Below are 12,922 nucleotides of genomic sequence, written 5' to 3'. Positions count from 1 at the left end.
ATATATACACACACACACACACACACACCCCAATACCAGGCCATAAATTCAAATTTTAAAAAATCTTTTGCAGCTCACTATTAGTGTTTGTAAAGCACTCACCCACAGTAGTCACCATGCAAGTGTAAAGCATTCTAGCACATGTGGACAATCATGAAATTAGTGGCAAGTTACCAGAAGCTGCATTTCAGCATCCCACTCCAGTGGTATAGCTTAGTGATTGGTTTACTCATGACTAATGGAGTAGCATAGAAGGGGTATAGCAGAGATAACCTGGTCAGGATTCAACAAGGTAGGAAGCTAGTCCCATTGACTGAAGCATTCATGGCTCCTACCAAACGCCAGCTAGTGAAAAAACTCCATCTGCTGTTTCAAACCAAACTGAAAATACAGGAAGTAGGTGGTTCACAATTAGATCATTTGCACCACATTGTACCCACAAAGCTGTGTCTTGATTTATAATTAAGGCTATGTTTTAGTCACGGGTATTTTTAGTAAAAGTCATGGACAGGTCACGGTCAGTAAACAAAAATTTATGGCCCGTGATATGTCCATGACTTGTATATATACCCCTAACTAAAACTCAGGCTGAGGGTGCTCTTGGGGAGGGTCTAGGGGTGCCACAGGTGCTGGGAGGGGGTGGCCCAGGACCCACACTGTTGCTGGGGAGAAGGCAGCGGGGGGGGGGGGGGGGGGGGGGGGGCCCGGGGGGGGGCGGGGGGGAGGGGGGGGGGGGGGGGGGGCGGGGCCCGGGGGGGGGGGGGGCATGGTGCGCAGCCTGGGATGCCTGCTTGAGAAGGGTTGGTGGGGCTAGCAGGCTCCCTACCAGGCGGTGTGTTCCTGCAGCTCCTAGCACGAGGGAAGGCTAGGGGGGCTCCCCGTGCTGCCCCCACCACGAGCTCCAACTCCGCAGCTCCCATTGGCCGGGAACCGCAGCCAATGGGAGCTGTGGGGGCAGTGTTGGGGAGCGTGGACAGCGCGCAGAGCCCCCTGGCCCGTCCGCCTAGGAGCTGCAAGGACATGCTGGCCACTTCCGGGGAGCCCCCCCACCCCAAGGTAAGGGCCACCCCGCACCTCAACTCCCTACCCCAACCCCTTCCCACACCCAAACTGCCTCAGCAGTGGCTGGTGCTGCTAGCCCAAGGGCTGCCTGATCTGCTCAGGCAGCCCCGGAGCCAGCCGCAGTGGCCGCTGCAGAAGTCACGGAGATCACAGAAAGTCATGGAATCTGTGACCTCTGTGACAGACACGCAGCCTTATTTATAATCCCTCCATTAGAGACGTGCAGGCACAAACTCATTCTCTGGTTTGAGAGGCTCTTGGGCTCAGAGGACAGACTAAGCAAAGTCTTGAAAGCCTTTGGAGGATGTTTATTGTGATTCTCCCTCCCTGAAATGCCAAGGCGCTCAGCATGTCAAAACCACGTCGATGAGGAATTATTTTCAACCAAGTAGCTGCTATAAATTCCTGACAATTCCTAATCAATGTTTTTTGCAGGCAAATGAGTACAAACTAAATTCTAGATCATGGGGCAGGATAATATTAATAATAAAACCTCCTACTTCATACCAGAGTGCGATGTAAGGTTCTTCTGAAAAAACAGACTTCATGCCTCACTTAACTTGTGTTTATCCAATCACAAGATGATTTGGCACTTAAGCTTTCATAGGATTGTTTCTATTGATCTATACTACGAGGGCAAATGGATCCCTCTGTTAAATCCTGTTTTTACAGGGGTTACTGTAGTAACTGTCTGACATTATGAAGACCTCCCATTGCTTTTATCATGTCCTTTTTAAAAAGATTTTTAACCTGAGTGGCCCAGCACTGGGGGGGGGGGGACACCCTAGGGGGCAGTTAGGGGGGGGGGTCTCAGGAGGGGATGGTCAGGGGACAAAGAGGGGGGGGGGGGGGGGGAGGGGGTGGGGGTTCTGAGGGGGGCGGGATGTGGGTGGGGGGGAGGGGGGGGGGGCAGGGGGCTTGTACTCATCGGGCGGTTCCCTACCAGGTCTTCAGTGGCACTTTGGCAGCGGGTCCTTCACTCGCTCCGACGTGCCACCAAAGACCCAGAGCGAGTCAAGGACCCACCGCCAAAGAACCGGTAGGGAACCGGTTCTTAAGACTTTGGCAGCTCATCACTGCCTTTAACCTGTTTTTTTTAAACTGACTATAGTTTAATTAATGGGCTGCCCAAAGTGGTAAGATAAATTATAGGCATGCTATAGAGTGCTATATGCGGCAGGAGGGCTCCCCTATTTTGTGCAGTTTATGTTTTTTGAAATGTGAATACTATTTTTTCTGAGCAGCTAATGGTTTCAATTTAAAAACCAGAAATACAAGGAGTTTTAACAGAAAGCTTTTAAATATGCAGTTGGTCTCCAAATCACTCTGGGATACGCAAGAGCCCTTGACACAGGCTTCCCCTCAGTAATGGTAGATATTTATGCGGCTGGTAAACCTTGCTTGAAAACCCACTGAGGAGGAAAATGCAAAGGGTAATTTAACACTGAAGTTGAAAATAACTACTGCAAATAAACCTTTGCAATGGAGCTCAGGACACAGGAAGGAAAAGTTTTCATTATCTATCACAGCTACTCTCCCCCCACATACTCCTCTCTGTAAAACAATGTCACCCATCCAGTCCAGTTCAACAGTGGGAAGCAGCTCAGTGACCAGTGTACAACTACAGTGAGAGACGCTGAAGGAAACCGAACACTCAAACTGCAGCACTCGCACTGTGTTTGGTGCAGCATCCAACTCATTTCCACTCTCAAACTGCCCTTCTTTATTTGGTCTGAAATACAGGAGGCATAAACCTTAAGCCCCCCTTCATCTTGGCCGCATCTACCCCCACCCTACCACATGTGCAGGAGTAGGCAATCAGTAATCCAGAAAGTTACTGGACATCAAGCCACTACCTGTCAACTGGAGCTACCAAAAGGAGGCAAAATTGGCAGTGTCAAGGGCATAGCACCCCCCCCACCCTTCTCTGACCATGACTAGCGAGTTGCTTGATTTATTTGCTACAACAGAGAAGTTGTGATTACTGTAGAAGTGCAGCTATTACCCCACCCATGATCCTCTGGTTCCAGGCTCCCAGCATATATATAAAAGGGAAAAAGATGTGTGTTGAACAACAGGGGAGAGGGGAACCAAATAAATTCACTAGGTATCCCCCTCCTAGAGCTATGGTCTCTTCCCAAGAGCGTGCTGCTGAATCACCCTAGTTAGGGTGGTGCTGGATTGCTCCTTTGTGCACTCAGAGTGGACTTTTCACACAGGCAGCACAAGGCTTTCCAATCTAGCTGGAGACAGATGTGAGCCCTTGGTCATCTTGTGGAAGCGTTCTTGGAGCCGTCACATGAAGCGAGATGAGAGGAACAAGTAGCATCTTCATAGAAAGGCAAGACAGACCACACATCAGCCACATGTCACTCCTGTCCAATCCTATTGACTTTTTTTTTTTTTTTTTTTAAAAAGGGTCTGGGGTTTCCTCTTCACTCCAGGGTAGCTAGTTCTTCCATGAGCTCCTCTTTCTCCCGCTGCAGTTCCTGCACCCGCTGTTTGTTCTGCTCCAGTCTGTCCTCCAGCCACTGCAGGAGGGGACCACTGATAGCAGACATCTGGCTGCAGAGATTCTTGGTGAACACTGGAAAAGACACAAAACAACATGTCAGCGCAGGCGGAAGAATCTCTCACCAGGCTGCAGAATTGCAAAGCTTAAGCAGAAAGGTTTCACAACAGTATTTCACATTGAGACATCATGGATCCTCACAGGAAACAGCTACAAGTCCAAGGGGGAGGAGGGGAGAATACTTATAAAAATTATTTAAACCTGAGTTTTAGATGCCCTTTGGGGACATACAATAAAAATTGACATGTAAACAGGCCTAGTGTAGACTGATTGTTTTGCATAGTTAAGGCTGCGAGTTTGTCACGGAGGTCATGGAAGTCACGGATTCTGTGACTTCGGCAGCAGCCACTGCCCTCCCTCCCCCCCCTCGCGCCCCCGCCAATAGCAGCAGGAGTTTGGGTGCGGGGCTCAGGGCTGGGGTGCAGGAGGGGGTGAGGGCTCCGGGCAGCGCTTGCTTCGGGGGGCTCCCCAGAAGCGGCGACATCCCTTGGCTCCTAGTGGGGAGGCACAGCCAGGGGGCTCTGCGCACTGCCTCCACCTGCAGGTACCACCCCCGCAGCTCCCATTGGCCATAGTTCCCGACCAATGGGAGCTGTGGAGCCGGCGCTCAGGGAGGAGGCAGCGTGCAGAGCTGCCTGGCCATACCTCCGCCAGAGCTGAGGGATGTCGCTGCTTCTGGGGAGGCATGGAGCCGGATAGGGAGCCTGGAGCCCCACCAACCACCCTCCCAGCACCAGCGGGATCCCCCCTCCCCCCCCAGGCTGCTGCCCCTCTCCCCGACACCCGCAGCGCCCCGCCGGGGACCCCTTCCTCTCCCCAAGCACCCACGGCACTCCCGGGCCAACCCTCTCCCCAAGATTTAGTCAGGGGTATATAGTACAACTCATGGACAGGTCACAGGCTGTGAATTTTTGTTTACTGCCCGTGACCTGTCCGTGACTTTTACTACAAATACCCGTGATTAAAACGTAGTCTTATTCATAGTCAATAGGGGAAAGAGTATCTTATATAATGAAAACATATTTTACACTGAAAGTTAGACATGGCATTGGCCACTCTTGTGGTAGAACACCACTCTATCCTATGGAGATTAGAGTTAAATGCTATGGAACTAATGAGACCTAGTTCCCCTCAGTGATGTGTGACCACACAGAAGTCTACGTTGGTGTAACTCACATGCGGAAGCACCAGTAGGTGTCCACAGGAATATGGATTGGCCCCCTTTACCCTGATTTCAATTCTGGACCAACACAGGTCTAAGATAACCCCTGAGGAAATTCTGCGCCAAAAAAAATAAAAATTCTGCACCCAGTATTTGAAAATTCTGCAAAATTTGTCAATAAATAAATATGGAGGCTCCCCACTGCTATCCTGGAGCACAGACCACTGGCTACATGGAGGTGGGAGATCTCCCTGCAGCCCCTTCCTCTCCCCCGCACCAAGGGGTACGGACTTGGTGGTGAGGCTGCACCCAACCTTGACACAGCGCAAGGGCCGGGCCTGACCCAGAAACATCCCGGGGCCCTCCCTCTCCGCACCAGGCACATCAGGTATGGACTGGCAGGCTCAGTCGTGAAGAGACTTAGTGTGGGGTGATCAGGTTCTGTATGGGGCATTCTGGGTGTGGGCAGCTCAGTGTGGGGGCCAGATGCAGGGAGGATCTGGATGCACAGGGGTCAATGGGGGCTTCCATGTACAAGAGCAATGGGACTCTGCAGGGAGGTCCTGGTGAAGGTGATTGGGGCTCAGCGGAAGGGCGGGGGGGGGGGAGAGAAGGGGGCCTGGGGCTCAGCAGTGATTTACCTCTCCACCAGCTGCTCCAGGCCCCCGAAATAATGCACCTGAACTGCTGGAGAGGGGCTCATGGCTGTTCTTGCTGCTTCCCTTTGCTTCCTCTTCTTATGTTTCCCGTCAGAAAGTCATTTTTCTGAGGGGAAGCTAATAAATCTGCGGGGGCCATGAATTCCCCCAGGAGTAATCTTTAAGATGCATCCATACTACAGTACCCTGTGTTGTTCCAACACCAAGTCAAATTCTATAACGGTTTAAAACCAAATGGATAAACTGAAGGAGGCCACCCAGTTCATTCCATTTGTGATTTAGCCCACATTAGAAGTCAGTTTCCCCCACCCTCCAAACACCAGAAATGTAACGAATACTTTGATTCACTACTGAACTCCCCTAGCCCCCAGTATAAGAACGGACAAGTTTGAATGTCAGCCAAGCTGTGGAGCAAGACAAACTACATGGCAAGATCAAAACATAGTGCTAAACTTGGGTGAAGTAATCTGTTCACAGGCTGGCTCAATGCTGAACATCTCCAAGTAGACACATGGTGATACACATTGTGGTCTACTGCCCTCTATAGACGGACCCAACATTACCATTTTTCAAGACCACAAGGTGACTCATATTTCAACTCACAGTCCAGCATCCTTATTCCCAGAAGAGGAACCCTTACCTGAGCCATTGTGAATCTTGGTTACAGAATCTAGATGGGTGAGGCTAAGGGAAAGAACAGAACACAGCTGGTGACAAGACAGCAGTGAACTGAATATTAGGTGAACCTGAATTACTGAAGACAGCCACCTACAAAAGTGTAACACCAAAGGCACTTTGGAACTACTCACTCTTACTTAATGGGAGTTCCACTGCATTGATCACACCGCATCAAACCATGTATTATAATGAGTATCATGCATTCTCCATGCTGAACTCCACAGACAGAGGCTTATGACAGGAGGGTGGTAATCCTACTAGCATTTGGTCTTATTTCTCAAATACCTTCCCTTTTGATCAGCCATTTTCACTCCTATCACACTTGGATAACCATGATCATGAGAGGATCATGCAGTTGCCTTAGTATAAGCATCACTGTCATATTATGCAGGCCCCTTACCCTTTTCTAGGCTAGTAGAAGAGTTGCTAGCTGTAGCCTCTCCATCTCTGGGAGTGGGGCCTGAGATATATTCCACTAAGCAAGGAGTTGCAGTCTTGTCAGGCTTACAGATGAAAACTTTGGAAGAATTTTTTGAAACTAGTGCCCCTGCAGAGGCACCTCAGGGAGCAGGAGTCATTAGCCAGACATACAAACACATAGGATAAAGAGTAGAACTTTAGGACTGAAAGCTAGCTTCAAGGCCCCGCATGATACTAGGTGTAGCTACCTCTATTTCTTTCTACACTTGTGATCTGCTCAGGATAAAGGACTATGAGGGTCAAGTATATTAACTTTAAAAGCTATTGTCATCAACTAGACCCTCTGGCGCTGTGGGACCCTGACTCCCCCTACCTGTGAATTCTCCTGTATGCATCTTGCTCCTCCTGGCACAAGATCTTGGGCAGTTCCACCGCCGATTCCAGGCACACTTTGCCAATGGTGTCATGGGGAACAACATGAATAGGAATTTCAATCCTCTCATACCTGCAAGATGATCATGTGCAAGTTACTGCCCCTACCCTTGTGGTCTGCTGCTTTAGACAGTCATATATTCCATACAGCAGTAACGGCTTGCCCAACAGTGACATCACCATAGCTTTGCTGCCGGGCAGGCTTGCTCATGCTGACTGACAGTCGAGAAGCAGTTTGTAATGGTACTCATTACCCAGTTTAGGAATGGGAAAAGAGAGTAGCTAGGAAGTCAGCATTGGCGACAGCCCCTGATAAGCCGTATGAACACTAAGGCTCCTATGGTTTAGATTCCCCTTTAGAAATTTGTCCACTTTCAAGCAGAAATGAGACCTCCTTTAGGCTTCCATAATTACTGGGATTAACACAACATTTAGTTCTATGTTCAGATGATCAAACAATAATAGTACTACTCATTTAAGTTACCAAGGAGAGCTGACAATTAAAAGGAGACAAAAGAGACTGATCATTTCTCTCCTGTGAGATGAATGTTAAGAAGCTTTTCAGACAGTACTTACTCTGAGCTCTTTTGAGCCTGAATTGACTGGAAACAGGTGTAGAGTATCCGGCCCGTCTAAAAGAATCAGGAGAGATAAACATCAGACTATGGTCAATGAGAGCTCACCTGAAATCCAAACTTTCAAATAATACTTTCTCTGAGGGTTCAAATGTACCACTTTTTGGTGAGGGAGGAGGAATGAAAAATTCTTAATAAGCAAATACTGAGACACTCACGCAGTGGTTCTCAAACTTTTGTACTGGTCACCCCTTTCACATAGCAAGCCTCTGAGTGCGACCCCCCTTATAAATTAAAAACACTTTTTTATATATTTAATACCATTATAAATGCTGGAGCCAAAGCGGGATTTGGGGTGGAGGCTGACAGCTCGCGACCCCCCCATGTAATAACCTCGCAACCCCCTGAAGGGTCCCGACCCCCGGTTTGAGAATCCCTGCACTACAGACTATATTAACTATCATATGAAAACTCTTAAATCAGAACCATCTGTTTAAATCAACAAAAACCTGGAAAACCTGGTCAAAGGCAACATTTCATTCCCAGTTCATCCCAACCGTTAGCCTCTCACAGGGGACAATGATGTTAGACAAAACACTCTGAACTAATTAGACACAACAGGCTTGAAAGTCAGGACAAAAAAAGTCTATACTGAATGGAATGTGTTATTGTGGTGCAGTAAGTTACTTTTTGATGCACACCATTCTGTCTGGTCCCAGAGCTGAAACACCAGCAGAGCTATGAAACAATCTATAGGCTGCAGAATTCTACTGGGGGAATTTTCAAATACACCAACCCTGAAAACTATCATTTCCCATCAAGTTTTCTTGCTACATTTGCCAATTATAAATTGGAGCTAAACACTAGTTTGCTTCCTCCAGAGCATCTTCTCTAACCACATTCAACTGTAGCATTGTGACCAAACCAGCCTGGAGATTAATTCACATCTGTGCTGCATTTACATTGATTACATTCCAGCAGGCCCCTGACCCAACTCCAGAGTGAACCCTTATTTCAGATACCATTCAGGGTTAAACGTAAGACTTCACATCTGCATCAAAGCTGAAGCTTCAAACTGGCATATGAAGGGTTTCTCTCCATTTGCAAGTTGCCTACCTTTGTGTTCTTGTCCTCAATGAAACAGGAGAAGATGAGCCCCACAAAGCCCTGGTCCATCATCTGATACATGGCTTGAGTGCGAACATCTGCAGGTGTGAATGAAAACAAAATAAACAGGCTGTTGCTAAGCAGTGAAGGACTGTGCCCGTCACCTGAAGCGCCAGGCAAAGACTTGCCACCTTTCCAGATAACGCTCTTTATTTTCATTCTAGTCAAATGATTTTTTTTGGGGGGGGAAGGTATTTTAAAAGAATAGCTCTCCATGTCCAAAAAATAGCCAGCTTTAAAGGAATATTTAAAAGTTTCCAGTAAAGATCTAACATAAAACAAGGTTAAAATGCTAATGTTCTATCTTTAAAATCCTATATATAAAATATGCAATATGAAATAATGAAGTAAAAAGTCAGCCTGATAACATTACCCCGGGGGAATTCTGTGCCAAAAAAATTAAAAATGCTGCAAAAAATTAAAAATTCTGCACAATTCTGCCTATTTTATTTGTCAAAATAACACAATATAATTACACCAGTTTCAATTATTTTTGGTCATTTATTTCAAAATACCTGTCAGCAAGTATGTCTGTAACAATACAGACAACAAAAAAGATTCAGGAAATGTTTTTTGACAAATAGATTCCTTACTAGGCATATTAATACAGAATGCTGAGTAATAATTCATTTGAACTACAATACAGAACCGTCTTTATGACACCCCTCAGAAGCAATGCAAAGGCCTGTGGGAGTCAGGGGTAATGGAGGAGCTGAGGGAGAGGGAAGTAAATTGCTGGGAAGGAGCCTGGGTGTGAACTTGGAGAGTTGTTGGGTATGGGTGGGAAAAGTATGGGAGGCGGGGAGGGACTGTTAGGGAGCTTCCCCCATGCAGACCCTGGCTGACCCCTAGCCGCTCCCATTCAGTCAGGCACATCTGCCCCGTCCCTATGTGTTCCTGTACCCCTATGTATCCTTGCACCTCTTGTCCATGTGTCCCTCCACCCCCACTCAGACACCCACTCACCTCCATCCTCAGTGGCCCTGCACACCCTCCCCCATCCCCATGTGTCTCTGTGCCCCCACCCAACCACCCTGTCCATATGTGTCTCTGCACACCCCCATCTCCATGTGTCTGTGCCCCACTAAGCCATCCCTGTCCCTATGTGGCTCTGTACCCCCACCCTGTCCCCATGTGTCTGTGCCCCCACTCAACCACCCCGTGTCAATGTTTCCCTGCACCCCCCCATCCCCATGTGTCTCTGTGCCCCCACTCAGCCACTCTCTGTCCCTATGTAGTTCTGCACCTCCTCTCCCATCACCATGTGGCTCTGCACCCCCTCCCCCATCACCATGTGGCCCTGCACCTCTCTCCTCCCTGTGCCTCCACTCCCATTCTGCCTCCCCAACTAGCCCTTATGAGCCCCTGTCTGACCCCTCCAGCACCCCATGCTGTCTGTCTCCCCATAGCCCCTGTCTCCTGACCTGGGCCAACAGGTGCTGCGAAGAAGGCAGGCTCTTTCTCTGCCCTAGATGGCCAGGAGCTGCTGCTGCTGTGTTCTATCACCACAGTGCCCTCTGGTGGGCAAAAGGTGGAAATGTAGCAACATTTCTGTGCAGAAAAAAGCTTCTGCCGAAAATTAAAAATATGCGTGGCTCATAATTATGCACATGTGCAGTAGCACAGGATTCCCCTGGGGAGTATAACATGTATCCAGACAGGCAGATCAAAGCAGTGACCAGACACCCAAGCAGATTTCAACAGCTCTTTTGAAGAAGCATTGTTCTCTTGTTATAGCATACACATCCATGTACAGTAGAACCTCAGAGTTAGGAACAACAGAGTTACAAACTGACCAGTCAACCACACGCTTCATTTGGAACTGGAAGTACACAATCAGGCAGTAGCAGAGCCCCCCCGGGCATGCAAAAAAAAATAAATAAAGCAAATACAGTACAGTATTGTGTTAAATGTAAACTACTAAAAAAAGATAAAGCATATTTCTTCTGCATAGTACTGTTTCAAAGCTGTATTAAGTCAATGTTTAATTGTAAACTTTTGAAAGAACCATAAAGATTTGTTCAGAGTTATGAACATTTCAGATTTACGAACAACCTTCATTCCCGAGGCATTCATAACTCTGATGTTCTACTGTACAACTAGAAAAAATAAAGACATCCAAAGAGCTCTGAGTATCTCCTTCTGTTCCTTGGGTTTCTGATTACAGCTCTGAACTTCCTGTCTTGAAGAACACCTAGAAACAGACTTTGCCTACTTTAGGAATCCAGAGGACTTCCCATTTTAGATAATTTGAAGGTAGGGAAAAATGTGGGATTAAAAACTTCAACAGTATCACTTTAACAAAAAAAATTGGACAAAGTGGTATTGTTCACAATGAAGCACATGTCCATATGAAGCTCTGGGCTGAGATACTCCTTACCCACATGAGACGGCCAGACAGTTATGTGTGGATGAGAATGATACCAGCCCACAACCCTCATGGGACGTCCTGTAATCTCAGCCAATCTGTGTGTCAGTCAAGGTACTTTCAAAACAGTGATAGAGCAGAAGAGACTATATGTCCCTTGTGCAAGTTAAATAACCATGGGGCAGAATCCAAACATGGCCCTCAAGGGATAATTTGATTTTAGTACATTAAAGGGAAGAATGACAGGTGATGGTGTGTGTTGAAACAGTCTTCCTCATAGCCACATCCTCACAGATGTAACACTTCCTTGAACAGAAGCAATGTGCATTTGTACATAGAAATATATGACAATTGCTAGTAAGCTACCCAAAGAATCGGACTCTTGCCGTTAAAAAGATTACATGTAAAAAGGGCTTTTCTAGTGGGGGAGTTTTCAGATACACCAAACCTGAAAACACAAGCCTATTAACCTTTCATTTGCTACGAAGTTTTCTTGCTGCATTTGCCAATTCTAAAAGTGAAAGGTGAGCTTTCTTCAAAATACAAAGGCAATCTTCAACTAAAACTCCAGGGATTAGTTATAATACTTTGGGTGTTAGTCTAAACATTCTCTCCTCTATTTGGCACTGGTGAGGCCTCATCTGGAATACTGTGTCCAGTTTTGGGCCCCCCACTACAGAAAGGATGTGGACAAATTGGAGACAGTCCAGCAGAGGGCAACAAAAATGATTAGGGGGCTGGGACACATGACTTATGAGGAGAGGCTGAGGGAACTGGGCTTATTTAGTCTGCAGAAGAGAAGAGTGAGGGGGGATTTGATAGCAGCCTTCAACTGCCTGAAGGGGGGTTCCAAAGAGGATGGAGCTAGGCTGTTCAGTGGTGGCAGACGACAGAACAAGGAGCAATGGTCTCAAGTTGCAGTGGGGGAGGTCTAGGTTGAATATTAGGAAAAACTATTTCACTAGGAGGGTGGTGAAGCACTGGAATGGGTTACTAGGGAGATGTTGAAATTTCCATCCTTAGAGGTTTTAAGGCCCAGTTTGACAAAACCCTGGCTGAGATGATTTAGTTGGAGTCGGTCCTGCTTTGAGCAGGGGGTTGGAGCAGATGACCTCCTGAGATCTCTTCCAACACTTATCTTCTATGATCTTCTCTACCCATATTAAAAACTGTAGCACTGAATATATTTCTGACAAAACCAAGTGATCAAGAACAATGGGTAATTACAATATGGTTCCATCACATAATTCAAAAAGTGTGGAAAGAGACTGCAGCAGTGGAGAGCTGTAGCACAGCCTCCCAGGCAGAGTATGTGAAAAGGTGGTAGGCATCTTTATATTAACTACAATAAACCAAGGGTGGTACTGAAACCATACGGGTTTGAGGTTTAGAAACCTTGTTGATAAAGCTTCCTACTGAACACGGCCCTTTCTGGCTACAGTCGCTGTAAAAGGATATCTCTGCTTCAGTAGAAGCAGCTGAAAGCTGCTCCGGAGAAATCTCCACTCGATCCTTCCTCTTATCTGAACGGCGCAGGATAATCACAGAATGAATATGAACAATTCTGCTGGTGTCAACCTAATAATAAATGAGGGAGCAAGAATCACTCATTTCTCTCAGTGAACCAACTTCTCAATGAGAGTGCTGCTATCACGTCTTTACTAAAAAAGCATGCTTTCCAGCTTAGATCTCTTAAAACATAGGGATAGGTTTTTCAGTGGGTTACTTATTCTAGGTTTTCACTTCTGAAACCAGGAATTTAAAATTCTTGAAGCTATGAGCTTAGGGTGTCACACCAATCTCACAGCTGAATTGGCACAAGTGGCT

The 12,922-nt window shown here is 47.1% G+C and overlaps 1 protein-coding gene across 2 annotated transcripts in view; it reads right to left on the bottom strand.

Moving 5' to 3' along the window:
* Positions 1–3,455: 3,455 nt before the first annotated feature.
* BRCC3 (BRCA1/BRCA2-containing complex subunit 3) overlaps positions 3,456–12,922 on the bottom strand; it is an 11,102-nt gene continuing 1,635 nt past the window's right edge. Inside the window, exons 2-8 of one of the 2 annotated variants that reach the window (XM_024199153.2) lie at positions 12,554–12,673; positions 11,108–11,195; positions 8,677–8,765; positions 7,562–7,617; positions 6,927–7,058; positions 6,096–6,139; positions 3,456–3,649 (exon numbers count right to left, since the gene is read on the bottom strand). In XM_024199153.2, coding sequence (XP_024054921.1) covers positions 3,498–3,649; positions 6,096–6,139; positions 6,927–7,058; positions 7,562–7,617; positions 8,677–8,765; positions 11,108–11,195; positions 12,554–12,673 — 681 coding nt within the window. In that variant the 3' untranslated portion in view covers positions 3,456–3,497. The remainder of the gene's footprint in view (positions 3,650–6,095; positions 6,140–6,926; positions 7,059–7,561; positions 7,618–8,676; positions 8,766–11,107; positions 11,196–12,553; positions 12,674–12,922) is intronic. The other variant, XM_024199161.2, reaches the window with a different exon arrangement.

The sequence above is a fragment of the Terrapene carolina genome, unplaced genomic scaffold (genome assembly GCF_002925995.2).
Source record: "Terrapene carolina triunguis isolate 2854851 unplaced genomic scaffold, T_m_triunguis-2.0 Scaffold172, whole genome shotgun sequence".
NCBI lineage: Eukaryota > Metazoa > Chordata > Testudines > Emydidae > Terrapene > Terrapene triunguis.
Note: the sequence above shows the minus strand (reverse complement) of the source record. Positions and strands in the feature narration are given on the sequence as shown.